At 38.7% G+C, this 27640-nt stretch overlaps 1 protein-coding gene across 3 annotated transcripts in view; it reads left to right on the forward strand.

Annotated features, from left to right (window-relative positions):
- Nucleotides 1-24970, forward strand: part of adcy2a (adenylate cyclase 2a) — a 157243-nt gene extending 132273 nt beyond the window's left edge. For 2 of the 3 annotated variants that reach the window (XM_026284118.1, XM_026284120.1), the window contains 10 exons: nucleotides 3566-3703; nucleotides 9136-9255; nucleotides 13223-13407; nucleotides 15436-15520; nucleotides 16782-16940; nucleotides 20361-20507; nucleotides 20758-20865; nucleotides 21009-21123; nucleotides 21815-21939; nucleotides 24036-24970. In XM_026284118.1, the coding sequence (XP_026139903.1) occupies nucleotides 3566-3703; nucleotides 9136-9255; nucleotides 13223-13407; nucleotides 15436-15520; nucleotides 16782-16940; nucleotides 20361-20507; nucleotides 20758-20865; nucleotides 21009-21123; nucleotides 21815-21939; nucleotides 24036-24188 (1335 nt within the window). In that variant the 3' untranslated portion in view covers nucleotides 24189-24970. The remainder of the gene's footprint in view (nucleotides 1-3565; nucleotides 3704-9135; nucleotides 9256-13222; nucleotides 13408-15435; nucleotides 15521-16781; nucleotides 16941-20360; nucleotides 20508-20757; nucleotides 20866-21008; nucleotides 21124-21814; nucleotides 21940-24035) is intronic. The other variant, XM_026284119.1, reaches the window with a different exon arrangement.
- The last annotated feature ends 2670 nt before the right edge of the window (nucleotides 24971-27640 follow it).

Raw genomic sequence — 27640 nt, forward strand, 5'->3', positions numbered from 1 at the left:
GTGTTTATACTCCACCATGACCTTGTGATAACAGTCTGATGAGAATGTGTTGTACAGATTTCCCAAGGCATATCACAATAATACAATTCATCCAATCAACCAACCAACCAGCCATGCTTTTTTATGTATAAATGTATTTTAGTGCTGCCAAATGATTGAAGTGAAATGTGTTATGTTTATATGCTAAATACATTTATATGAATATAAATATATACATGTAAATACAGGTAAATATTTTCAAATTATTCCATATTCTGTCTGAATACTGGATCCTGATTGGCTGCATTTAAACTGTTTAATGCTCAGGTAGTTTAATCCAAGTCAGTTTAATCACAGTTCCATATTAACGCGCTTCTTTAATTGATGCACACACACACACACAGAAATGAAGAGAGAGGTTGGAGATCGTGTGCCCTATGCACACACATAAACTTGTTGCCAATGCTTCCTCATTCTTTTTATTAATAAAATAGCCTAGATACTAGATAGCAACATTATATCCCTCAACAGCGAGGTGGTAAAATCACTGTTTTTATGAATTGATTGTTTGTAGAGAGATGTGCAGACGCAGGTAAAGCACACACAACTCTCTCTCTCTCTCTCTCTCTCTCTCTCTCTCTGTCTCTCTCTCTCTTTCTCAAGTTCAAGTTCAAGTTGAACTTTATTTGCTTGACATTTGTGTTACAGTATTGTCAAAGCATTTTAGATGTGTAAAATACTGAGTATAATTACACCATCAAAGTAAAAAATAGACAGAGTAATAAATGTGATAAAATGAATAAATACAAAAAAAATAATTATCATGACAGCAGACAGTATTTCTAATATTAATGATAACAATTACATTCAATGAAGAATGTCAAATAAAGCAAATGGATAGAATGAATTAACCATTTTGTATTGTGTTTAAGGTGTATACACAGTTTGAGCTACTTTGACTGCTGTCTCATCCTGTCCGAGTATACAGCAGAGTTTCACTGAGTCATTCAGAGAGAGAGAGAAAAAAGAATTCAATGCTTCAAATTGTGGAAAGAATATTTTCCTTGTAGTGGTGTATATAGGACAGACAAGAAGAAAGTGTTTATTGTCCTCTATTTGATTTAAGTCACAGTGTTGGCATAGTTGCCATTCTCTCTGTATCCAGGATTTTCTTTATGTCTTCATTTCTATATTTCTAATAATAATACTTTAGAAATGTAATCTTACCACACTCATCATCTCTGTGATTTGAAGCAGGCAGAATGCTAGAGCTAACGAACCATAACTGACTAAAATAACTATAATTTTTACCCTTCTGGTCAAATATTGCACTGCAAAGAGCAATACTAATTTTAACTTGTCAAATTACAAATGATCTGCTCTTATCATCTGATCGTGGGTGTATCTCTCTATTAGTTTTATTGGATCTTAGTGCTGCGTTTGACACAATTGACCACAACATTCTTTTGCATAGACTTGAACACTTTGTTGGCATCAGTGGAAGTGCATTAGCATGGTTTAAATCGTACTTATATGACCGCCATCAGTTCGTAGCAGTGAATGAAGATGTATCATATCGATCACAGGTGCAGTATGGAGTACCTCAAGGCTCAGTACTAGGGCCGCTACTCTTCACGCTTTATATGTTACCCTTGGGAGATATCATCAGGAAACATGGTGTTAGCTTTCACTGTTATGCTGATGATACTCGGCTCTATATTTCCTCGCAGCCCGGTGAAACACACCAATTTGAAAAACTAATGGAATGCATAGTTGATATAAAAAATTGGATGACGAGTAATTTCTTACTGCTAAATTCAGAAAAAACAGAGGTGTTAATCATAGGACCTAAAAACTCTGCTTGTAATAATCTAGAACACTGTCTAAGACTTGATGGTTGCTCTGTCAATTCTTCGTCATCAGTTAGGAACCTAGGTGTGCTACTTGATCGGAATCTTTCCTTAGAAAGCCACGTTTCTAGCATTTGTAAAACTGCATTTTTCCATCTCAAAAATATATCTAAATTACGGCCTAAGCTCTCAATGTCAAATGCAGAAATGTTAATCCATGCATTTATGACTTCAAGGTTATACTATTGTAATGCTTTATTGGGTGGTTGTTCTGCACGCTTGGTAAACAAACTACAGCTAGTCCAAAATGCAGCAGCAAGAGTTCTTACTAGAACCAGGAAGTATGACCATATTAGCCCGGTCCTGTCCACACTGCACTGGCTCCCTATCAAACATCGTATAGATTTTAAAATATTGCTTATTACTTATAAAGTCCTGAATGGTTTAGCACCTCAGTATTTGAATGAGCTCCTTTTACATTATACTCCTCTACGTCCGCTACATTCTCAAAACTCAGGCAATTTGATAATACCTAGAATATCAAAATCAACTGCGGGCGGCAGATCCTTTTCCTATTTGGCGCCTAAACTCTGGAATAACCTACCTAACATTGTTCGGGAGGCAGACACACTCTTGCAGTTTAAATCTAGATTAAAGACCCATCTCTTTAACCTGGCATACACATAACATACTAATATGCTTTTAATATCCAAATCCGTTAAAGGATTTTTAGGCTGCATTAATTAGGTAAACTGGAACCGGAAACACTTCACATAACACTGTACTTTCTACATCATTAGAAGAATGGCATCTACGCTAATATTTGTCTGTTTGTCTGTCTTATTCCGAGATCACCGTAGCCACCAGATCCAGTCCGTATCCAGATCAGAGGGTCACTGCAGTCGCCCGGATCCAGTACGTATCCAGACCAGATGGTGGATCAGCACCTAGAAAGGACCTCTAAGACAGCGGAGACCAGGACAACTAGAGCCCCAGATACAGATCCCCTGTAAAGACCTTGTGTCAGAGGACCACCAGGACAAGACCACAGGAAACAGATGATTCTTCTGCACAATCTGACTTTGCTGCAGCCTGGAATTGAACTACTGGTTTCGTCTGGTCAGAGGAGAACTGGCCCCCCAACTGAGCCTGGTTTCTCCCAAGGTTTTTTTCTCCATTCTGTCACCGATGGAGTTTCGGTTCCTTGCCGCTGTCGCCTCTGGCTTGCTTAGTTGGGGTCACTTCATCTACAGCGATATCGTTGACTTGATTGCAAATAAATTCACAGACACTATTTAAACTGAACAGAGATGACATAACTGAATTCAATGATGAACTGCCTTTAACTATCATTTTGCATTATTGAGACACTGTTTTCCAAATGAATGTTGTTCAGTGCTTTGACGCAATGTATTTTGTTTAAAGCACTATATAAATAAAGGTGATTGATTGATTGAAATGACAATAGAATTAGCGAGATAATCGATGGCTTGCCATGCATTAAAAGATGTTATATTTGAGGCAACCACCCTACACTTGCCGTGGTTCTTGGCCTCCACATTGTTTACTTAAAATCCTTTAATTCATGGCAAACCATTGATTATCCCTTACATATATACTCTATGTGTGTGTATTTTTTTAAATTTTTTTGGATGTGATTAATCGTGATTAATCATTTGACAGCACTAATTTATTTTATTTTTATTTTTTTTTTAATTCGTTTTGACCAACAATAGCATTGCGATAAGACAGCTTCTGCATCTTGGCTCTGGATCCTTAAATCCTCCGGAATCATAGCCAACAAGCCCTGGCCACGCATCACCCTCACCATGGCAACCACAGCCCTCATCCTGATCATGGCTGTCTTCAATATGGTATGTCAACCACACTGATCCAGGAAATTTCATATGAATCCTTTTGTGCTTATGGTTTTACAAATAAGACACTGAGATGCTCCCTAATTGGATCACACACATTACATTAAGAGCCTTAACCATAGTAGTCTGACATGCGTTATTGCAGAGTTTCTTGGCAGAGATTAGTGTCCATCTGTGCCCTGGCTTCAGAGGACTGTTTGGCCTCCAGATTTGGCCAATGCACTTGTGGCATATGTCACTGTTTGTAAACAAACGTGAAAACAAATTTGTCGATTTTAATCTTGTATTGTACATGTATATATAATTTAAAGAACACAACATGATGCTGTGATTTAACTTACTTTATGTTACTCTCACTGTGCGGTAAGTAAGGAATAATTGACAATGGGCCATTTGATTGTTAGATAAATAATCTACACCCGAGGTGGTGATGCGTTACACCTTGGGTGTGCATTATTTTTCTAAAATTCAATTATTTCACTTATAGTACAGTTACCATACCCCAAAACCAGATGTGTATGGGGCACCCCTGCAGCCCCCGCCTTTTGGGTGGCCCGTCGCAAGACATTTTAAAAGGCAGTGCTTCGAGACCCTGCAAAAGACTCGAGATGTGAGCACAAAGTAGTGTTGTGTAGCAGGCTTAATGTTCTAAAACAACTGGGGATTTTTTTTTCTCACATTTTACTTGTCCTAAACATACTTTAAAGACAACCCGCACCATAATCGAAGAATACATACAATTATGCCTCCATTGCTTATTCCAAAATATCATTTTAAACCTAGTAACGGAGAACTGAGCCATTGATAGAAGACTAATGCATAAGTTGTGTAAGTAAGTTATGAGAGAGAGAGAGAGAGAGAGAGAGAGAGAGAGAGAGAGAGAATTTCATTTTGACAACCCTTTTATAAAAAATTTTCAAACCTCATTCCAAAATTATAAACATAAAACTCTATCAAAATCACAGTAGGCCTACATATTTTCCAATGCAATATAATAAGGGTGGTGGTTGGTGGGGGTAAATAAATAAATAACAACATTATTTCCGAAATAACAAGTTTTAGCTAATGAGCACAGCACATCAAAATATTCAATGTAAACATTAATTTATAAAAATTTAACTCAATTAAAAGTCGTGATTTTACAATTTGTTTTAAAAACTCGTATAACTTCTTGATCTCCTTTCTGTTCGATTTTATTTCTCCAAGTTACATAAGTAGCTCATTTTGCAATACCAACAATACAATTGAGCAACAATTAAATAATAAATAAAATCCTGTTTTATAAAATATATTCCAAAAGAGTCAAAAAGACTCTAAAAGACTAAACAATAAAGAAAGTCTGATACAAAACATAAAACAATGAAACACAGTCTCCATTTCATTTGAGTTCAACATTTCCATAAAATAATTAATTGCTACAGCTCCATTACTGGACGTTAAATGCTGTGCGTTACTATGCAATAATTTAATAAACTATGCAATCTGAACGCAACCCTGGCTCACACAGCGAGTGAGGAGGTGGGCTAATAATGAGATAAGCGATTATGATTGGCTAAGGCAGAGACATGAGTTTCATGGTAGCCAATCAGAGCCAGTGTTTTTACACACATGCCGGCTCCAAACACGCACACACACACACACACACACACGCAACAGCTACACAAAGATTCGCAGCAGCAGCAGAAATGGCGAGTCAGGAGCAATCCGATGAAAAGTTGGCATTTTCAAGGTGGAGATATAAGCACTACTTCAAATTCATTGTGGTCAAAGTCAAGAACGTGCATGTAATGTGTACATGTAATGTGTGACACACGCATCTACAAAGCAAGTGGCCAAAAACACTTTTCTTACAAATATAATACTTGAAGTGCAGGATAAAACTCTTGCTATCTGTTGACGTGCAATACATATCGAAAGTTATGTACGAACACCTGTCTGTTCTACTCAATTTAACTGACTTGTGAAAACCGTAAAAAAGAAAAAAAAAAATCTTTGACATATAGCAACTTTTTTTTTTTTTTTACAGTAACCAAATAATTACTTTCCCTGGTAACGAGTTACTTTTATTATAGAGTAATTCAGTTACTAACTCAGTTACTTTTAGGAACAAGTAGTGAGTAACTATAACTAATCACTTTTTTAAAGTAACGTTCCCAACAGTGCTGAATACATATCCATATAGAGCATCACAGTCCCGCCCACAGCCCGAGAGAGCTCTGGTGCTGGAAGTAAATTTCCCATTCATTTCTCCCATTGACTTTCGGGAAAATCCGTATCTAAAGAGTTTTAGAGCATGTGTGAGGATAACCAGCTACGGCTGAACTCATAAGCATATAACATATCATTTCGAGTGAAAAAATTAAGAGAAAATCCAAAAAAAAGTCAAAGGTACAAGACTGTGTACATATTTTCATTTTGAACGCAGGAACTACTCATCCCACAAACCACCGCGCCTCATTGAATTCGACTGAAGCCACAACCACGAACAAGCCGTTTGAGCGACTTCCAAAGTTCCAAATCTGATGACGGCCGCTCGCGCAAACTATTTCCTCCAGTGAATTTTATTTTATATAGTGTACGTAGTGAATTTACAATTGTGTAAATAAATAGTGTTTTATATAGGTATCGTGTATTGATTTTTATATTTATCATTGTGTATTTTATATATGTGCGTGTGTGAAAGTGGTTAACAATAACATCAGCAACATGGTGCAGTGCTTTGTACCTGACTGCAATCACTGCTCAGTCATCAACACATGTCATTGCCATTACACTAATGTTCAGTAAATGCACAAAAAGGTATGCCTAGGCTAAATATTGTTTTGACAGTGGCATTATAAAATGCTTGATATGATTCATACCATATGAAGGCTACAGTAGCCTAGCTAAGTTACCAACCTCCCTGCAAAACTCTCATGGCAGCCAAGGAAATCATGATTGTACTGATCAGTCTACCGTGCAAAAATGCAACACAGGTTTTTATTTTATTTAATTTTTTTATTAATGATCTTCAGTCTTCACGGACCTTCGCGCGGTTTAACCAGACGGTTACACGAGATCCACCTACTGTCTATGGCTCCACCAATCAGATGCAACACTGTGGGATTGTTCAGGATTGTGGGTAATGGAATACTTAGCCAAGACATCGCGAATAAAAGGCATTTATATCAAAACAAGGTCCATGATCCTTTTGCGTTTATATGAGCATATACCAAAGCTTAGTACAAGCCGTAGCTGGTTTTAAGTCTACCATGTATGGTTACGTTTTTATGGCTTATACTTCAAATGTCAATGCAGAAATTGCATTGAAATTTTACTTCCGGCACCAGCTGTGGGCGGGACTGTGATGCTCTATAGGGCTTGGGCGTCGTGATGTCATTACTTGGCGTGGCCACCACGTTGACAGCCTCCATTACTGCTACTCGGGCTACTGCACAGTGTTTAGACATACTTCCTCTCATCCGTGTGTCTTAATTTGATTAATTAAACAAGCTTCATAGCTCGCAGAATCTGATAAGTGTGTGTGTATGTGTCACCACTGATGCTTGGTTAATGTTAACATTTCCTTAGTGAGAAAGATTGTTTTCTCCACGTTTAATTTGCAGATCCATTTATGATCTGCAGGTGAGCCTCCAGTGACTTTTTAAAAAGTGAAAGTGACATTTTTAAATTGATCGGAGGTGTAAGCGCTCACTCCACAGACCCGGTAGGAGAAATTATCAGGGAAACTGAGGCTTGGTAAACTTTCATGTGTTCATAGGGATCGATTCCGCCTACAACCTCTTTTTTTAAGTAGCGTTGTTTGGCTTCATTATTAAGTTTGTCCGTATAGGTATAGGCAACTTTTTTTGTCACGTTCTATAACTTTTTCTGGAGACTGGCTATTATCTTATTACAAACCTGCTTTGCGATGCCTCTAAAATGGCCGCCGTTACCCACAATGCACCATTCCATGACGTCTACGCCCGAGCTCTATTTGTTGGGAATTTCATATGGATCCAAACCGTTAATAGTGCCGATTTTGTCCACATACCGGTCCCTGGCATCCATATTTAGCGTATCCCTATAAATCCCACAACCTTTTCACGATTTTACCATCTTTTCTCTTTCTCGGAACTCTGCTTCTTCTCGTTCGACTTCATGTATGTTTACATTCGCGAGGCTGCCAAGTCCCAGAATGCAACGCGGCGCCCAAGCCCTATTAATAAGATTCTCATAACTGTCCCTAGAGCGCTGCTCACCCTCAGATATGGGTGCAGTGGGCAGAGCTTCCCTCCGCGCTCTCTCGGTCCATGACACTCTCCACTGTGGCAAGCTCTGTTGCGGGCTCTCATACCTGATCTGACGTTGCGGTTTCTGGCTCCGTGGCGATCCCCAGCTCTGTCGCTGTCCAATGCGATTGCTCATCGGTCGCGTCAGGGAGATGGTGGGCTGGGCTTTGGATCCGGAGTGGGGCTGGTGTCGTCCGCGATGTCCACAGTCCACAGGAGATCCACAGGACATCTGCACCCACTCCACGAAGGCAGCAAAATTAGTAAAGCATAGTATGTTGAAAAGAGTATGCCAAAAGTCCCCTACTATAGTAGGTCGATTTTTGAAGTTTGGATCTGTGCACACTCTAATGGCTAACATTACCCACAATCCATGATACATGAATAAAAAGCATTAAAAAACTACAAATAACAACCAATGGTTATGTAGAGAGGTTTAGATTAAGGGATTTGAGCTACTAATAAATAAGCATTTAACCTGGTAAAAAAAAATAAAAAATAAAAATAAATAAATATATATATATATATATATATATATATATATATATATATATATATATATATATATATATATATATATATATTAATAATAATAATATATAATGCAATCTGTGTTATATTTCATATTCAACAGGAATGTAAACTTTTATAAACATCCATTTCCTTTTTAACTTTAAATGCATTATTATGCAGACAATATGAGCAGAGATCTCTGCATGAAGACCCAGGGCTCTCAGATCATTGTGCTGCTACTTTTCTCTCTGATATGGTAGAAAGTTAAATTAATGAAATGTGCCAGTTTACAGTGTAACTATTCGACAGAGTAGTCCATTAAAGATGCATTTATATGATGTGATTGTATGTCCCAAAGCTTGCCTACTCTACTACACACTCAAAAGTGTGTACTTTTTATTCACCAAAGAGTACATACTATAAGGGCGTGGTATAAGTAGGCACATTGGGATGCAGCATATGTTCACTGTGTGTTTCCCTGAAAATAATTGCACACCTTAGAATGTTCAGCAGTCAATCAGATTCAAGCAATTAATGGCCCTGTAGTATAACTATCAATAACTATTTCTGTATTTTTAATTGTGCATTTCTGAAAAAAAAAGAAAAAAAGAAAAAAATTCACTATATTTTTAATTTCTCTTGCAGTTCTTTGTAGAAGACAACCTAACATCCACAGATACAGTTTATAATGCATCAAATGAGACACTTCTTCAGCCTGATGGACATCCCATTTCTTACCTGGACAATAACACATTCTACCTTCCTGTGAGTTAACTATATTAACTTATGACATCCATATGACTTTCAGGACCTTCAGACTGTTAATGTGAAAAGTAAATGAGGAAACTGGTATGTGTCCTTTTTTGGACTTTTGAGCAGCATTATATTTAACGTGAAATAATATTCATTATGAACTCATTGAAAACAGAAACGTCCTCTCACTCTCAACTGCTTTTATTTCTAAAAAAATTATTGAAGTGTAAAATTATGTAAAATATTTTTACAAAATTATATTTAAAATACAGTAGCCTGAAAATGGGATGTTTCTTTTTCTGGTGAAATTATAATAGCTGGTAAAGAACTACAAGGCATTCATTTGTGATTTTATACAGTGAGGTAGTTCATATTTTAATTAACCACATTATCTTATTTAGTTTTCTCCTTTAATTTAGTTTCATACACTTCAGAAAGATGTTTTTACTGGTCATGCAGTTCAGCCTGAAGAACTGTCTCAGGTTACGTATGTGACCATAGTTCCCTGAGTAGGGAACGAGACACTGCGTCCTCTTAGGGATCACTTTGGGGAACACCTTGTCGTGACCCGTGTCTGAAGCATACTTTGAAAAAACATTAAAACTCGTTGGCCGGCGACAGCCTCTGACATCACTACCGGTGTGACTATAAATAAGCGACCGAAGAGCAAATAATTTATCTTCTTCGTCTGAAGCTTGCGTCCGAAGCATGGCAGGGAGCTAGAGGACACAGTGTCTCGTTCCCTACTCAGGGAACTATGGTTACATACGTAACCTGAGACAGTTCCCTTTCGAGGGAGCTTCGAACTGCGTCCTCTTAGGGGTTGCTTTGGGGAACAGTATACCCACGCTGCCATGCTGAGGGGAGTGCAGGCCAGAATCATGGCAAACACTAAGTACTAACTCTACCATTTCCATGGGAAGTTGCCCCTTGGACGTTTAGATGGCTGTCTGTGACATTATCCCTTACAGCCAAAGGCCTAAGCTGCATAGCCAGTTTATTTGTTAGGGCCTCGGCCCGGGGTAGAGCTTAAAGGCTTGGAATCAGGAAGGATTCTTTTAAAGGGATACGGCTAAGAAACCATTATTTATACAAGGTCTTGCCTGTCACACAAGGGGCTACCACTTGCTCTCGCACAAGTTTGCTGAAGGAGCTGTCTCAACAGATCCCTGGTAGCAATACCCTGCTTAGATAGGTATTCAAAGATACATAAATGGAGTGGCGCCCAAGATGAATGGGGCTTTTCACCTACTCAAGAAAGGGCACGAAGCAACAGTGCGAAGCCCTTACCATAAAGGATTTTTAGAAAGAACGCAGAGCACTAGCGTGCGAACTTACCACTATGTGAATTTCAGAAAGTGCGCAAAGACTTCACGCGTACACTTACCATAATATGGATTTTTGAAATACTGTTCTGGGGAGGGGTTCTCGTGGCACTCTGAACAAGCAGCTCACAGATGGAATGATGTATCTCAAAAATATGTTTTGAGAATATCAACTCGATCTGTGGAACTAATGGTGGAGCGCTCTGGGAGGGGGAGCATCACCTGAGGCAGTATATACAGGAAGAATTCTATAAATACCACCTCCACCTTCCCACTGGATGTGACAGCGCATATAAGCGGCCAGAAAGGCCCCCCAGGGTGACCTGGCCAGATATTCATGAAATCTCCTGCAGTGCCATGCCAGTTCTGATGATCAGCGAGGCTCCCGCAGAAGCCTGTGATCTCGGCCACCTAATACCAGAGCACAAGGCGGGAAGGTCGGTGCTGACGGGTGTTTAGTAGATGCCACAACTGAGCACTGTAAAACAGACTCACAGAATGTTGGTAGACACATAACCACCAGCAATTTAACCCATAAGTATATACAGAAATGGTTACATACTCACCCACCCTCCTGTACTGGATCCCCGCTCACGGGGCGCCTCCTTATAGTCCGGACCATCAGTAAGGTGGTTATTATGAATGTAGAACCAACCAAAAACATCAAAGGTCCAGCATATGAGACTGTTATGAGATACATTTTTCCACCTAACCTCGATCAGGTGGAGAGCTGGTGGTTACAGGGGAATTAGGCAAGGGAGGATAAGAGCAGAAGTTAAAACCATCCAAAGGGAATGAGTAGCTACCTAGGTATCGTTCCGATTCGGACGAGAATGCTGCTTCGTCTGAATCACATCCCTCAGGTCCTGCTTACCTCCTTGTGACCCACGATTCTCTTGCCCCTGCCTACAGGCGGGGGAGAAGCGCAAGCCGCGACACTAGCCATCTTTTAGCCTTCACTAGCCTTTTTGTCCGTCTTTGATCCACAGAACGAGACGGGCCATGACCCCTATGTTGTTCGGATTCGGACCTGGACCTTCATGGAATGAAGGATTTAAAGGCAGCTAAGCGGCGCCCTTGCCTCCCTGAACTTTTCGACCATCGTCTCGACGGAGGTACCGAAAAGCTCAGAAGGTGAGACCGGAACATCGAGAAGAAAGTCCCTTTCTTTCCTCCCGATGTCTGCCAGGTTCACCCACAGATGTCTCTCCGTTACTACCATGGCAGCCATAGACTTACACATGGCAGAGGAAGAGAGAGGAGAGAGAGGTCTGTGGTGCAGGGGGGCTTAGATGGCAAAGAGAGAGATTTAAGAGAGGATGTTTCCCCCATAGAGAGATAGCTAGCCAGCGTCTCTTCTAGAGGGGGCATCTTCTCATAGCCTTTTTGTGTAACTTAGTTGTGTAGCCTTTTTCGATTTTCAATGTTAGCATAACTCGTATGCTGAAACCGATGGATGCGAGAAGAAAATGGCCTCTTCCATTCTTTTTCGACTTCTGCATGTAAATCAGGCAAGAATGGAAGGCTCACCTGGGCTGGAGGGCTGTGGTCAGAAAAATAACGCTCATCAAGGCGACCTTGCAGCGTTATTTTGCTGGTACGTTTCCATGGCAAGTCTAACTTTGCTGTGGCACGATCCATAACCTCTAACAGCTCCCCATACGCAGGGCAGGAGGATTGAGGAGACTCAGCCTCAGCTTTTTCGCCATACTCAGACATCTCCTGCTCTTCCTGGGTAGAACCCAGCAGAGCATTAACTTCAGTATCAGAAAGGGTTAATGACAACACATCTTCCTCCCGAAGTTCACTCTCGTCTGCCGCCGAAGAGGGTGAAAGGGAAAGTCCCTCTCTAAGGGGAAGTCGTGGCCTAATGGTTAGAGGGTTGGACTCCCAATCGAAGGGTTGTGAGTTCTGGTCTCGGGCCGGACGGAATTGTGGGTGGGGGTAGTGCATGAACAGTTCTCTCTCTGCCCTCAATACCACGGCTTAGGTGCCCTTGAGCAAGGCATCGAACCCCCAACTGCTCCCCGGGCGCCGCAGCATAAATGGCTGCCCACTGCTCCGGGTGTGTGCTCACAGTGTGTGTGTGTGTGTGTGTTCACTGCTCTGTGTGTTATGGGTTAAATGCAGAGCACAAATTCTGAGTATGGGTCACCATACTTGGCTGAATGTCACTTCACTCTCTCTCACTCTCTCACTCTCTAAACTCCTCAACGAGATCCACCTGTGATCCCCACGAGCTCATACTCCTCCGTGCATCATACAAACAAAACAGTCAATGAAGACGAAGAAGATGAATGACGTGCTCTCCGGGCACTCATTTATAGTCGCGCGGGTAGTGACGTCAGAGGCTGTCGCCGGCCAACCCGTTGGTGTTTTTTCATAGTATGCTTCAGACACGGGTCATGACGAGGTGTTCCCCAAAGCGACTCCTAAGAGTGCGCAGTTCGAAGTTCCCTCGAAAGGGGAACAGTCCTTAAACACATGGACAAGTTGCTTAGCTTTTAGCCGATTTTTAGTCGATAGCTGACTGATTTTGTTTTTGATCTACGTCTTATCAACATTGATTCAAATATAGTTTATTTAGTAAGAACATAAGTGGGCTTTGTGCAGTCACAACACAATATTTATGACTTCTGTTTTCCTGCCGTTAGTATTTTATCTACAGTTGCATTCTGGGCCTGATTTCCTGCTCAGTGTTTTTGAGGATCAACTATGAACTGAAGATGCTAATCATGCTAACAGCTGTGGTGCTATACAGCATCATCATACTTCAAACACACGCATCCCTTCTGGACGAGTACAGTAAATTCCTCTACAAAACAGAGATCCTGGATAGGTGAGAACTTGTTATATACACTATATTGTCAGAATTATGTAGGGACCAGTACACTAATATGTGGTTGGGCATTGTCATTAATAGAAAGTCGGTCCTGCATTTCTCTGGGAAGGTAACTGGAACAAGGCTGCATAGATTGTCAGACAAAATAATTTAGCAGTCAGCATTTGAATGCTCAGTGGGTTCCAGGTTTATGATTTTAGAAAAATTCCACACCAGACTTGGTTAAACATTTAGATCTCACTTTGTGCACACGGGTCACGCTGGAATGAAAAACAGCTCTCCACAAACTGTTGCCACAATGTGCCAAGTACACAATTATGCAGATGTCATTATATGTTGCAGCATTGTGATTGTTTTCACTGGATTTAAGGGGCCCTATTAAGCAGAAGGCAGTGTCCACAAACTTTTGGCTAAGTATTGTAGTAGTATGTATGTTGCAGACAATAATGATTGTTTCAGCCTTTCAACTTTAATAATATAAAAACATTCATAGAAACGAGAAGAAGGAGGTGGGAACCAGCATCATTCAAAAAAAAAAACTTTAATAATAAAATAAACACAAAACAGTGCGACTGCACCTCGTGGACGTCTGCCACGCACAAACAAAACCAAAAGACAAAACCAAACACCTTGGGGTATGGACAGACAGACGAGGTGAGAGAAAAGGAGACGGAAGGATGAGGAGCGACAGAGACAAGAGAGGGGAGAGAGAAAAAAAAAATCTTGTTCCGATTCCCAGACACAACGTCACTCAGCCCTCCACCAGCTGGGTAAAGTCTTCTGCGGTGCCTGGCGGTGGCAATGGATAGCCCTTGGTGGATGGCACGACACTCCTCCACCACCCGGTGGATGGCGACAGCTCCTCTGGGTTCGGGCAGCCGGCATGAGTCTCCCGTTCCCTGCTCCACCCCATCATGGTGGATGGCAGCAGGCTCTGGCCCCAGGCAAACAGTGGTGACTCCTCCACTCCCTCACGGACAGCAGCCATTGCTCTACATCTCAGGAGGCCAGCAGCGAGCTCATCCTACCCCAGCAACTCACTCCAGCCCACCGCCTCGAGTGTCCATGGTGGCAGCATGGATTCACCACAGCGGCGAGGGATCTTCGGCAGTGTGTCCCTCCTTCCTCCCATGTTTCGGCAACAATGTAACAATATAAAAACATTCACAGGAAGAAGGAGTTGGGAACCAACAACATTCAAATTAAACTTTAATAATAAAATAAACACAAAACAGCGCAAACAAAACCAAAACACAAAATAAAACCCAGGCCTTGTCCTCTCTTGTCCTTCACTGTCGTACCTCCTCTTTTTATTCTTCTGGAGCTCCTAAGTGGGACTCGAGACCGGTGACTGGTGCAGGTGTAGCTCATTTCCAATTACTCCACCGGCTTCAACCATTTCCTATGGCTCTTGACCCCACCCCACTCGTCACAACCATTAAATATCTTTATTTATCAATAAGCTTTTGGTGTACAGCAGGTACTCAAATATATTTAATATGGTAAGGTAACCATGTGTATACATTAAACCATCAGATTTATAAATGATGACAGGATTTTTACACTCTCGGAAAATAAAAAGTTTCAAAAGCTGTTACTGGGGTGGTACCCTTTTGTACCTGTTAGGTACTAATATGTACACTTCAGGTACAAAGGTATGCCTTTTGAAAAGGTACTGCCCCAGTGACAACTTTTTAACCTTTTTTTTTCTGAGAGTGTAAAATCTGGCTATATTTGGCTAATTTATGAACACAACTAGCACGACAAAAGAACATTTGGATTCGCTTCATGCACAGTAGTTTCACAAGGATTACAGATTTTGTTCTAGAAATCAGAGCTGGATGTTGAAAATAAATCACTGAACCAGCTGACACTTCCTGCTAATTGACAGCTGGGATGGACATGGTCTACTAGCTATCCTGGGCTACAGATGACATGATTTGTTAAAAAAATAAAATATATTGATGCTGACAAGTCATCTCTCTCTCTCTCTCTCTCTCTCTCTCTCTCTCTCATCAAAACAAGGCCAGGAGTTCTGAAAGACTTGAAAACTATGGGCTCTGTATCTCTATTTATATTCTTCGTCACTCTGCTTGTTCTAGCTAGACAGGTGAGTGTTCTTTTTTTAAATCTGAGTTACACTTGCTCATTTATAGATTAAAACAGCTGATGGTTATTATTGTTATTTGCATATTATATGTGTGTATGTTCACAGAAGGAATAAATGCTACTTCTGCCATGAAAGCAGAAAGAACTACTGTAATAAAATTGTTATAGATATCCATTAAATACATTTAACGAAGAAACTTTTTCTATTAATTGGAAATATAAAAGCTTTTTTTATTTGAATTTTATTTTAAATCTAAATATATGTATATATGGAAGTTCTAATTGGCCATGCATTATAATATTTTTCCTTCTTGTTTTCTCGTTATAACGACTGGAATAAACTGCTGGCGCAGTTGTGTAACTTAAAGAAAATTAAGTCATTATAGTGAAAAAACTACTTTTGTTATGTCGAGATAACAAGAAAATAAAGTTATAACAATAAAACAACTTTCGTTATGTTTAGATAATGAGAAAATGAAGTCGTCATAATGAGAAAACAAGAAGAAGAAAAAAAATATAATGCATGGCCGCTTACAACTTCCGTAAGTTCGTTACAATAGCAACAGTAAAAACTGTCATGTCATGATAATGAGAAAACAACTTTCGTTATGTCAAGATAATGGGAAAATTAAGTCTTTATAACGAGAAAACAACTTTCATTATGTAGAAATAACGAAAAAAAATAAGTCTTTATAACGAGAAAACAACTTTCATTATGCCATGCTAAGGAGAAAATTAAGTCTTTATAATGAGAAAACAACTTTCATTATGTCGAGATAACGAGAAAATTAAGTTGTTATAACGAGAAAACATAAACAAAAAATAATAATGCATGGCCTCTTAGAACTTCCGTATGTATATGATTTTAAAGTGAAATATATTTGTGTGTGTGGATGTGTGTGGGTATATACATTAATATACAAATAAAATATAGAAATGTATTTTTATTAACCAGTGACATTAAATTGTTTAAAAAATGACAATAAAGACACTTATACTGTTACAAATGATTTCTGTTTTCAGTAAATACAAACAAAAAAAGTTTTTACTTTTATTTTTTAAACAAGCTATCTTGTAACTGTTTCTAACTGAAACTGCAAAAAAAACAAAAAAAAAAACATTGTGTATTTGTATTGTGTATGTATATATGTTGTGTGACAAGAATCGGACTTTATTTTATCATGTGGATTTGCTTTTCGTGTTTGTAACTGAAATAGCACAGTAACATCCAGTTTCTTTACCTCTGTGTCCTCTTGTAACAGAATGAATATTACTGTAGGTTGGATTTCTTGTGGAAGAACAAGTTTAAGAAAGAATGTGAGGAGATAGAAACCATGGAAAACCTTAATCGTGTTCTGTTGGAAAACGTTCTGCCAGCCCATGTAGCAGAGCACTTTCTGGCAAGGAACTGGAAGAACGAGGTAAGAATGGAGATGGAAAGATCTAGCCTGTACTGCAGCTTTATAAACTGTTTGTTAGAATGAGCTTCTTACTTTAAAACTACCACAATACTATGTTATATATTCAGAAAAAAAAGTCTCTTGAACTCGAAAATTGTAATATGTCTTAATATGTTTCAAAAATACTGGCTTACTTCATACCTAAAAATGTATACTTATCTAGTACAAACTATTTTTTTTTTTTTGAATGACTATAGGTAATGAAATTGAATGCACATCTAACAATAACTTGAATTTAGATGCTTGAAAGTGCTTGACAACTGACAGTTGTTGTTTTCTTCCGTAGGCGGGTGCATACTGTGTATGAAAAAAAACACCTAACCCTAAAACAATTCTAACAAAAGGTTTCTCAGCTGTTTTTTGTAGCATTAGGTGTCCTTAATAACATACCAAAAGTTTACCAAAGTTTAACCACTAGAAAGGTGTAATTTTCAAGATGGTGTCCAAGATGTGCAGGGAGCCCTTTGTCATGGTTCTTCCCCTCGTGTCCTTGATTTTTCTCTAGTCTTGAGGCAGGATCATGACAGGCCCGTGTTTTTGTGTGCAAGCACATGGCCTTGTCTTTGGGCCATGTGCTTGTGTTGTCTCGTTTCCTTGCCCCGCCCCCTTGTTATCCTTGTTCTGTCATTATTGCTTTACCTGTGTCACCTGTTATGTTATCATTAGTCTCCTTATTTCAATCCTCTTGTGTTTGCTGTCTAGGGTGGTTCATTGTTACACTTTGACTAAATGTTGTGAGACCTGTGGATTGTTTTCCTGTAGTGTGAGTACCAGAGTGAAGAGTCTTTTGTTTTATTGTTTGTTTCTAGTCTTAGTCTTGTTAAGTTATTTGACTACACCCTAGTCGTTGTTTTTCCTCTCGTGGGCTTTGTTTTCCCCTATTTGTCATTAATAAACCCTGTGTATAGTGCATTCTGTCTGCGCCTGAGTTCATCCCTGCACCCCCATGTGACCCCCTTAAAATATCTTAATTCCTTCAATATTTGACTTCGTTAAGTAATCTTGTCTAACCCAATGTTTTCAGGTTCTGTGAATCCATTGGACTTTTCTAAATTGCACTGACATGATTACATACTTATGGAATACATAATTTTGTGAAAATACTGTAAGGTTTTATCATTGTTTGGGGTGAACCAGAGATGTAAACAATTTAGCCTATGTCATGTAACTTCTCAGTACATGTTTTTTTTTTTTTTAACCAAAACCCAGACTTCAATGTAAAGGTTATTGCACCCAAAAGTAACTTAAATTGGAGTTGTATAACTTTGGTCATAACTTTGATCAGAAACAACCGTGAATTAGCCAGAACAGAGGCCTGTGTGTGTGTGTGTGTGTGTGTGTGTGTGTGAAGCCTCTAAAATGGTCACTCATTTCAATTTGAATAAGGTAATACATATATAATGCATCCTCTATAGATGTTTTTGAGTATAAAGGTGGCATTTTACTAAACCTAACAAACTAAATTCACAATTTTCAGTAATTCAGAAGATTGTGGAAGAGAATATTGATATTTGATATCACTTGACTCATTGTAACAGCACAGCACATTGTTGGCAGCACAGTGTATACCATTTTGCTCAAACATCACACAATTTGCACAAATTCATCCTTGACTACTTAAGTTATATATGTTTTTGTAATTTAATAAAAGTACACTTTTGTATATTCTAGATACAATGCACACAGAAATATTTGAAGAGTTTTTTTGTAAAAAATCAGTATTTCAAAAAAATTGAATATTCCATTTTGAGCTTGATTAGTCTAATTAATTATGAGTATGAATGCTGGGTACCTCCTGGGATAGTTCATAACATGCAACCACAATTATGGGAAAGACTACTGACTTGACAGTTGTCCAAAAGACACAGAAGGTCATTGCTGAAAGGGATGCTGTTCACAGAGTGCTGTATCAAAATATATTTATAGAAAGTTGACAGGAAAGAGAAAGTGTGGTAGGAAAAGGTGCACAAGCAACAGAGATGACTTCAGCCTTGAGAAGATTGTCAGGAAAAGTCGATTCAAGAACTCAGGAGACCTTCACAAGGAGTGGACTGAAGCCGGAGTCAGCGCATCTAGAGTCATCACGCTCAGACATATTAAAAAAAAAGGGCCACAGCGGTCACATTCCTAAAACCAAGCCACTTCTGAACCAGAAAAAAAACATCAGAAGCATTTCACCTTGGGTAAGAAGGAAAAAAACTGGACTGTTGCTCAGTGGTCCACAGTCCTCTTTTCAGGTGAAAGTAAATTTTGCATTTAATTGGGAAACCAAGGTGAGGAGTCAAGTCAAGTTACCTTTATTTATATAGCGCTTTAAACAAAATACATTGTGTCAAAGCAACTGAACAACATTCATTAGGAAAACAGTGTGTCAATAATGCAAAATGACAGTTAAAGGCAGTTCATCATTGAATTCAGTGATGTCATCTCTGTTCAGTTTAAATAGTGTCTGTGCATTTATTTGCAATCAAGTCAATGATATCGCTGTAGATGAAGTGACCCCAACTAAGCAAGCCAGAGGCGACGGCGGCAAGGAACCGAAACTCCATCGGTGACAGAATGGAGAAAAAAACCTTGGGAGAAATCAGGCTCAGTTGGGGGGCCAGTTCTCCTCTGACCAGATGAAACCAGGAGTTTAATTCCAGGCTGGAGTCTGGAGGAAGACTGGAGAGGCACAGAATCCAAAGTCCATTGTGAAGTGTCCGAAATCAGTGATGATTTTAGTGCCATGACGTCTACTGGTGTTGGTTCATTGTGTTTTACAAGTCCAAAATCAATGCAGCCATCCACCAGGAGATTTTGGAGCACTTTATGCTTCCATCTGCTGACAAGCTTAATGGAGATGCCGATTTAATTTTGCAGCAGGAATTTAGCACCTACCCAGAGTGCCAAAACCACTTCCAAGTGGTTTGCTGACCATGATATAACTGTGCTTGATTGGCCAGCCAACATGCCTGACCTGAATCTTACAGAGAATCTATGGGGAATTGTGAAAAGGAAGATAACTAACATCTAACAAACAATACAGAGGAGCTGAAGTCCCCTATCAAAGCAACCTGCAGTGCCACAGATAGTAATTGCAAAAGGAGCCCCAACCAAGTATTGAGTGCATAATTGAACCTACTTTGGAGATCTTGAACATTTCTGTTTTGTAAATCTTTTTTTTTTTTTTTTTTTTGATTGATCTTTGAGAAAATATTCTAATTTTTTTGAGATACTGAAGCTATAAGTCGTAACCATCAGAACTGAAACAAAAAACTCTTTAAATATTTTTTTAAATAAGTTTTTGTGCAATGAATCTACAATATAAAAAAGTTTCCTGTTTGAAAGTCAGTTCTTGGAAATTTATGGCTGAGCTGCCTTTTCTTCTGTGAATGACAGGATTTGTATCACCAATCATATGACCTGGTGTGTGTGATGTTTGCTTCTATCCCGGACTTCAAAGAGTTCTACACAGAATCAGATGTAAACAAGGAAGGTCTTGAGTGCCTCAGACTACTGAACGAAATCATTGCAGACTTTGATGAGGTAATATTGCTTCTTCAGGTACTTTTAGAAAAAAAAAAAAGTTTTAACTTTTATCCCACTGAAGTGTACTTTGAACTTACTGTAGTGTGCAAAATCTGCTTTCTTACTATGGAATTGCATTCGCCTATGAAATTCATCATATTATGTCAAAAATAAATGTTATTACCATGATGCAATCATTTTCACAAAGCAGTTTTGATGATTTGTTTGATGTTAACTCTGCTATGGTTATGTTGTCTTTCCTGTTTAGTTGCTCTCTAAGCCAAAGTTTAGTGGAGTGGAGAAGATAAAGACCATTGGTAGCACATATATGGCAGCCACTGGACTTAATGCCACACCAGGACCAGAATATACACAGGTATCAGGAATGTATGCTATCAGTCATCTTTGAAATTATGCAAATCATTAATGGGAATAAAATGCAGTTTTTATTTACTGGATTAATTTAATCATTTATTTTTAATTCTTTTAACAATTTGGTGGTCCAACTCTACCCTTTAGGAGCATGACAGGCAGTACATGCACATTGGTACCATGGTGGAGTTTGCCTTTGCACTGGTGGGGAAGCTTGATGTCATCAATAAACATTCCTTCAATGATTTCAAACTTAGAGTAGGTGAGTAAAAATGTAAATGATAATATATATATATATATATATATATATATATATATATATATATATATCCGCAAGTGATGATTATCATGGTGCAAGCATAAACAGTTCATGTAGATGATACGAAGATGCAGTGGTCCTGTCTGAAAAAAAAAAAAGTGCGTAAGTATATTTTGAGCTGTCTTTTTTTTACACGTTATATGTACTTACTATTATAATAATTAATTAAACATGATTACATGCAAGCAACCCTCAACCAAACACTAATCATAATCCTAACCCTAACCCTAACCCTAACCATAGAGTAAGTACATGTAGTTAAGTTAAATAATACATACTAAATTATGAGTATTATAAGTTATATTATAAATAATATAAGTACTCAGCACTTTATCTATATTTTACATTTGCTTCACCTGAATCATAGGAGAAAAAAAGTAAGAAGTTTGAATCCATGCTCCTGTCTCAACATCTCCAAAGCCCTCTTCCTTTGTGGCTGGTGGTGTTGTCATGAACCACCATGTCAACAATGCAGATCCATTCAAAATCATCTTGATTTTCCACTTTAATGATCTCAAACTTAAATTCTGTACATTTTTTGACATTTACAGTCAATAACAGAATTTGTCCATGTAAGCAAACAGCATTAATGACATTTGGCATATTACAATAACATGTATATCACTATCTGCAGGTATTAATCATGGACCTGTGATAGCTGGGGTGATTGGAGCTCAGAAGCCCCAGTATGACATCTGGGGCAACACAGTGAATGTAGCAAGCAGAATGGACAGCACAGGAGTGCTGGGAAAAATACAGGTATGAAGGTTTATAATAAGAATTTTATTATTATTATTATTATCATTATTATTAAATGTACAGAACCATTGTTTGCTTCTTTATTGGTTGTTAATCGCCTCAAATCCTATTATTAGATGTTTGATTACAGTTAAAGTAACGTCTTGGTTACGTATGTAACCCTCGTTCCCTGAGGGAGGGAACAGAGATGTTATGTCAGTGACTGACGAAATTGGGAATCTCGCTAGAGAGACAAATCGCCTTTGAGTGTTAACAAAACAAGCCAATGAATATTTGAGTGCAAGATTTGCATAGATGGTGCGGGAGGAACTTCAACAGGTTCGCCAAGAGGGAAACTGGACTGAGAAGCACTTAGGCACACGTATCCGGTCCGAAGAGGGGAATGGTGCAGCAAGTGTGATTGACACCGAGCCGGTCCAGCATTACAGGCCATCTGAGGCGAGTATGTGAGAGGACACAGGCTATACACTGAGATTATAGAATCTTGCAAACGTTTTAGGTGAATCTCGTAAACGTGAGCCGGTAGCTCTACAGATGTCTGTTATTGACGTGCCCCGTGTCAAAGCCCATGAGGAAGCCACAGCTCTTGTAGAGTGTGCTGTCACTCCAAGGGGGCATGGTAAGTGACGGGCCTGATACGCTAAGACTATAGCCTCCACTATCCAGTGGGCAAGTCTCTGTTCGGAGACAGCCTTTCCCTTCTGCTGTCCCCCGAAACAGAAAAAGAGCTTGTCTGAGGTCCTGAAGCTCTGCGTGCGGTCCACATAAATGTGCAGGGCTTGAACAGGGCATAGCAAAGCGAAGGCTGGGTCTGCCTCCTCCCGGGGCAGTGCTTGCAAGTTCACCACCTGATCCCTGAAGGGTGTGGTGGGAACTTTGGGCACATATCCGGGAATTCGAAACACGTATCGTTGACCGAAAATGCCTGTAGGTCCCTTAACCTTGACCGAAGCCAATGCAGTGAGGAGCACTGTATTCAGTGACAGAAACTTAAACTCTACTGACTGCAGAGTCTCGAAGGGCTCCTGCTTCAAGGCCCTAGCAGCAACATACACTTTGAGAGTGGAGTCAGACAACCTTCGCTCGTGCTCATCTTGCAGAAAGGAGAGCACAACCACGATCGTGCATCTACGGTGATCTTCCCGGCGGGAAGGACACCAATCGCCGAACAGGTTCCACTTCAGCGCCTAGGCTTGCCTAGTAGAGGGCACTCTAGCTGAAGTTATGGTGTTTACTACCGCTGGTAGTAAACACCATAGAACCAGCTAGAACCTCCGCATCCCGTCCAGACCACCAATGGAGATACCACAGGTCTAGGCGCGGGTGCCAGAGGGTTCCCCCATCTCTGAGAAAGGAGATCCTTCCTCAGGGGAATACGCCAAGGAGGGGCTGTCACGAGGAGCATAAGTTCTGGGAACCAAGTCCGACTGGGCCAGTATGGCGCTACTAAGAGGACCTGCTCCTCGTCCTCTCTGACCTTGCACAGTGTCTGTTTGAGAAGGCTCACTGGGGGAAACGCATACTTGCCTAAACCCAGAGGCCAGCTGTGTGCCAGTGCATCCATGTAGAGGGTCCCCTCGGACAGGGAGTAGAACAGCTGGCAGTGGGATGTGTCCGGGGAGGCGAACAGGTCTACCTGAGCATCCCTGAAGTGTCTCTAGATCAGCTGGACAGTCTGGACATTCTCCCGGACTTGCTCTTTTAGATTTAAAAGAGCAATGATAGCTGAGGCACGATGTGAAAAATGCTGCAGCACTGGCAACCCCTGGTGACGCGCTGTAACACTCCGAAGCGAAAAGCTGTTTGTGCAACCGTATGCGCTCTCCTTTTATACCCACGCTGCGGGGCAGGGCGTGCGATGCAAATCTTGCATGCCAATATTCATTGACTCGTTTTGTTAACACTCGAAGGCGATTCGTCTCTCTAGCGAGATCCCTGATTTCATCAGTCACTGACGTTACGTTGAATGTGACTGACTAAAAGGGAACTCTCTGTGTAAAACCAGCGAGATTAGGAGAATGCTCATGCTTTGAAGAACGTGTAGTGTGGTGACTCATTAACACATTTAATTCCTTTGTGTGCATGTGTGTTTGCAGGTTACAGAAGAGACAAGTTGTATCTTGCAGACATTAGGATACATGTGCACATGCAGAGGAATTATAAATGTGAAAGGGAAAGGAGAGCTCAAAACATACTTTGTTCACACTGAGATGAGCCGGTCTTTATCCCAGGGGAATGTAATGACATGAAGCATACCAACAAACATGCAATGAACTGCAGACATCCACAAATGGGAATAAAAGGGATATTTGTAAATAATTGTGCCTAGTCTTTAGATGCACAAAGTATTGGATGTATTAAAAGTGATACCATTTCTACTGTATCTCATAGGCAGGGTTTGTGCACAGGGTACTACTGTAAGTATGGTAGAAATTATTTTGTAAGAAAATCAAATATAACAAAAAGTGTTTTGATGTTTTAATGCCATTTCTTTCTTTCTTTTTCTTTTTTAAAAACTTCATTAAAGTTTATATGTACTTGTCTTTCTGAGGGCATCTTTATTTTTGATTTCAGTTTTTGATACACTGTAGTTACAAATTACGGAAATAAGCTAGTACTTAAATGTTTCTGTGTCGTGTCACTAACATGCTGTGCATGATATGTCACATGTTTACACCAAGGGTATATAGATGTAGCTTTGGACAGTAGGGAAATATCCATGTGAGTTGTGAGTGCAATATAGTATTGTATGTTTGTATGTCTGTTTCATGTTTTTATTCATACTTTTTTTTCCCCCTTTACACGTTTCATGAACATAAGCAGTCGAGTTGTTCTTTGCAACCTCTGTGCACCTTCTTTGAGAAACTGGACCACAGTCATCAATTCCCAAGAGGTGTTTGTATATTTTCTGTTTCATTATTGTCACAAGTGGACAAATAATGGGCTAAAACAGCATACAAAGTAGTTTTTCTGAACTTTATATTTATGCCTTAATGTATTAATTGTTCAGTTGTAGTTCGCCAAATGAAACTCTATATTTAACCCTGTAAAGTCTGACAGATTATTTTTTTGTAAGAATTATTATTATTATTATTATTATTTATTTTTATTTTATTTTACTTATATTTTTTACCTTCATTTGACAGTATATATTGACAGGAAACATGTGAGAGAGAAATGGGACAGGATTGGGAAAGGACCGCGAGCCAGGACTCTAACTCGTGTCACCCAAAGCGCAACAGCACTATATGTTGGTGCACTGCCCATGAAGCTATCGGCACCAACTACATATTAATTATTATTATTATTATTGATAATAATAATTATTATTATTCTAAAGCTTTAGACAAAACCGTAGTATTAATATTAATGTTTATTATTATTATTTTTTTCATTAATAATAAACCTTTAGAAAAAATCTTAGTTATATGATCAAATCTGTAGTTTTTAATTTAATTAATTAATTAATTTTTATTTTGGGGGCAAAACATATAACACAATGTAATACAATGACGATTGAGAGATGTTCAAACAAATGTTCCTCAATAGTGTGATGTATCATATTTTATATATTTTAACAATATATATATATATATATATATATATATATATATGACAAGATTTTTTTTTTTTAATTATGTGCAGATATTTAATTTAATTAATTAAGTTGCTTCAGTGCAGTGTTCATCTTAAAAAAATATTACTAACATTATATCTGGTTCTAAACTGTGCACAATTACTTTTTTCAGTTCTCAACATTTATCCATGTTCCATCATGAGCACCAACTGAAACTCATGACAACACAAAACATGCAAACCCAACTCAGTGCTGGCCTATATCCATGAAGACATTTTAATTTTAATCATCTGAGGAAAGTGACATCTCTGATGGAGCCACAATTTAAAAATGTATTGCTTTGTTTTTAACTTTTAATTATATTTTGTACTTAGCATTTATATGCTGTTGTGTCTTGGCATTAGTGTGACATCTATAATAATAATTTGATGAAACTGTTTTGGCAATGTGAAATCAATCCGTTAACCAAAAACCTGAATTTGTTTCTCTTTGTGGCACAGTCCTGTGTTCTCAGACTTGCTTGATGTTTTCTTTTCAGTGCAAGGATGATATGTCAAAAATAATTTTGGGTGACCCACATATGTCCATGTCTGTTTGGGTCAGATGGAAAATAACTGAATCTGAAAATCATATTCTGAAATTAATTTTACATGTTAGACTGCATCTCAGAATAATTGTTCTAAAATAAATGAAAAATCTCATGTAAATCTACAGAAATATAATATATTATAATATTTTAAAATACGTAAGATAAAATGAATATTAAAATATATAATCAGTGATTCCATATACTTTGCACAAAACTTCTGATTGTTTTAATGACCTTCAATTAAAGGAATAAACTGATCCGTGTTGAAAAAAAAAAAAAAAAGCATTTTTAGCTGACTGATATGAAGCATCTGGGTTCTTTTCCTAAATTTATTCTCAAAGCTGCAGGTGTTGGCAAAGAAACACAGCAGAGAACAGAAAACAGGATGGGTGCCCATTTTTAATTAAAAGAATCCTGTTTTGCGCAAGCTGTTTACCCCCAAGGCATTAGCTAGAACGTGTCCCACTGAGCAGGTCCCTCACAGCCCAAAAGACCTCTAAACTCACTATTACTGATTCCTTATCATGCATATAGAGACTAATCTGCCACTCAGAAAATATGTTTAGGAAAGATTTATCCCAGATGTTTGGCAAATTACATCATATCTGTCATCAAATGTAAATCATGTAAAAAAAATAAAAATAAAACAGGATGCCTAAATATTAATTTTAACCCTGGAAAGCCTTACATATCATAGAACTAATATACATAGAGTTATTTATATAACCAGAAAGTAAGATGCAATTCTAATAACTTAAACCATTTTTTTTTTCTTTACAGTATAACGGACTACTTTTATTAAATGCATATTAAAATCATCTGTCTTTATATCTCCAAATGACATGTCTATCTAAATCTAAATCTAAATGTTATTCTTACATGAACTTTATAAAAAGTCATAAAAGATTTTACAGCAAAAACACAAGTGTCCCATTATGTAATGTTTATAGAATTATTCTAGAATGTCTTTTACTTGAAAATAAATAAATAAATAAAAGTATAAACTATCAATCAGAGGGCTTAAGATCATAACAACTATGTAGAGGCTTTAGAAATTTTTCTAATAAATGCGATACAGCAAGCTTTACAGGGTTAAAAATCTATCTCAAACAGGACAAAATTAACATGTATTTAGTGGTAAAGGAAACATATCTGATCAGCTCAAGACTTCAGGAGGGGAACAAGTGATTGTGTGATAGTTATCCACCTGTCTCATAGCTGTCAGTTACCCCTGTGGGTTAAAGAAGCCTGTCATCCAAAAGCAGTTGGGTCATCCCTCAAAAATCCAAGAGTGGAACTGCCGGTTCTGCTACAGCAACTCTGTAAACCAAAACCCCATGCAATGTGGTGGGAGCCCAGGAGGCCTGCATACAGACACATGCACACACATATAGAAAGTCATTGAAGCGGAACCACAGTTAACACATACAAAGATAAGATAGAGAAATACACAGAAGACAGGGTTTTCTTTCTGCTTTGGGCTACCAAGCATAAAAATTAGCAAAAAACGCCATTCAAATTAGTTTTAGGGCCGG

The sequence above is a fragment of the Carassius auratus genome, chromosome 16, assembly GCF_003368295.1.
Source record: "Carassius auratus strain Wakin chromosome 16, ASM336829v1, whole genome shotgun sequence".
NCBI lineage: Eukaryota > Metazoa > Chordata > Actinopteri > Cypriniformes > Cyprinidae > Carassius > Carassius auratus.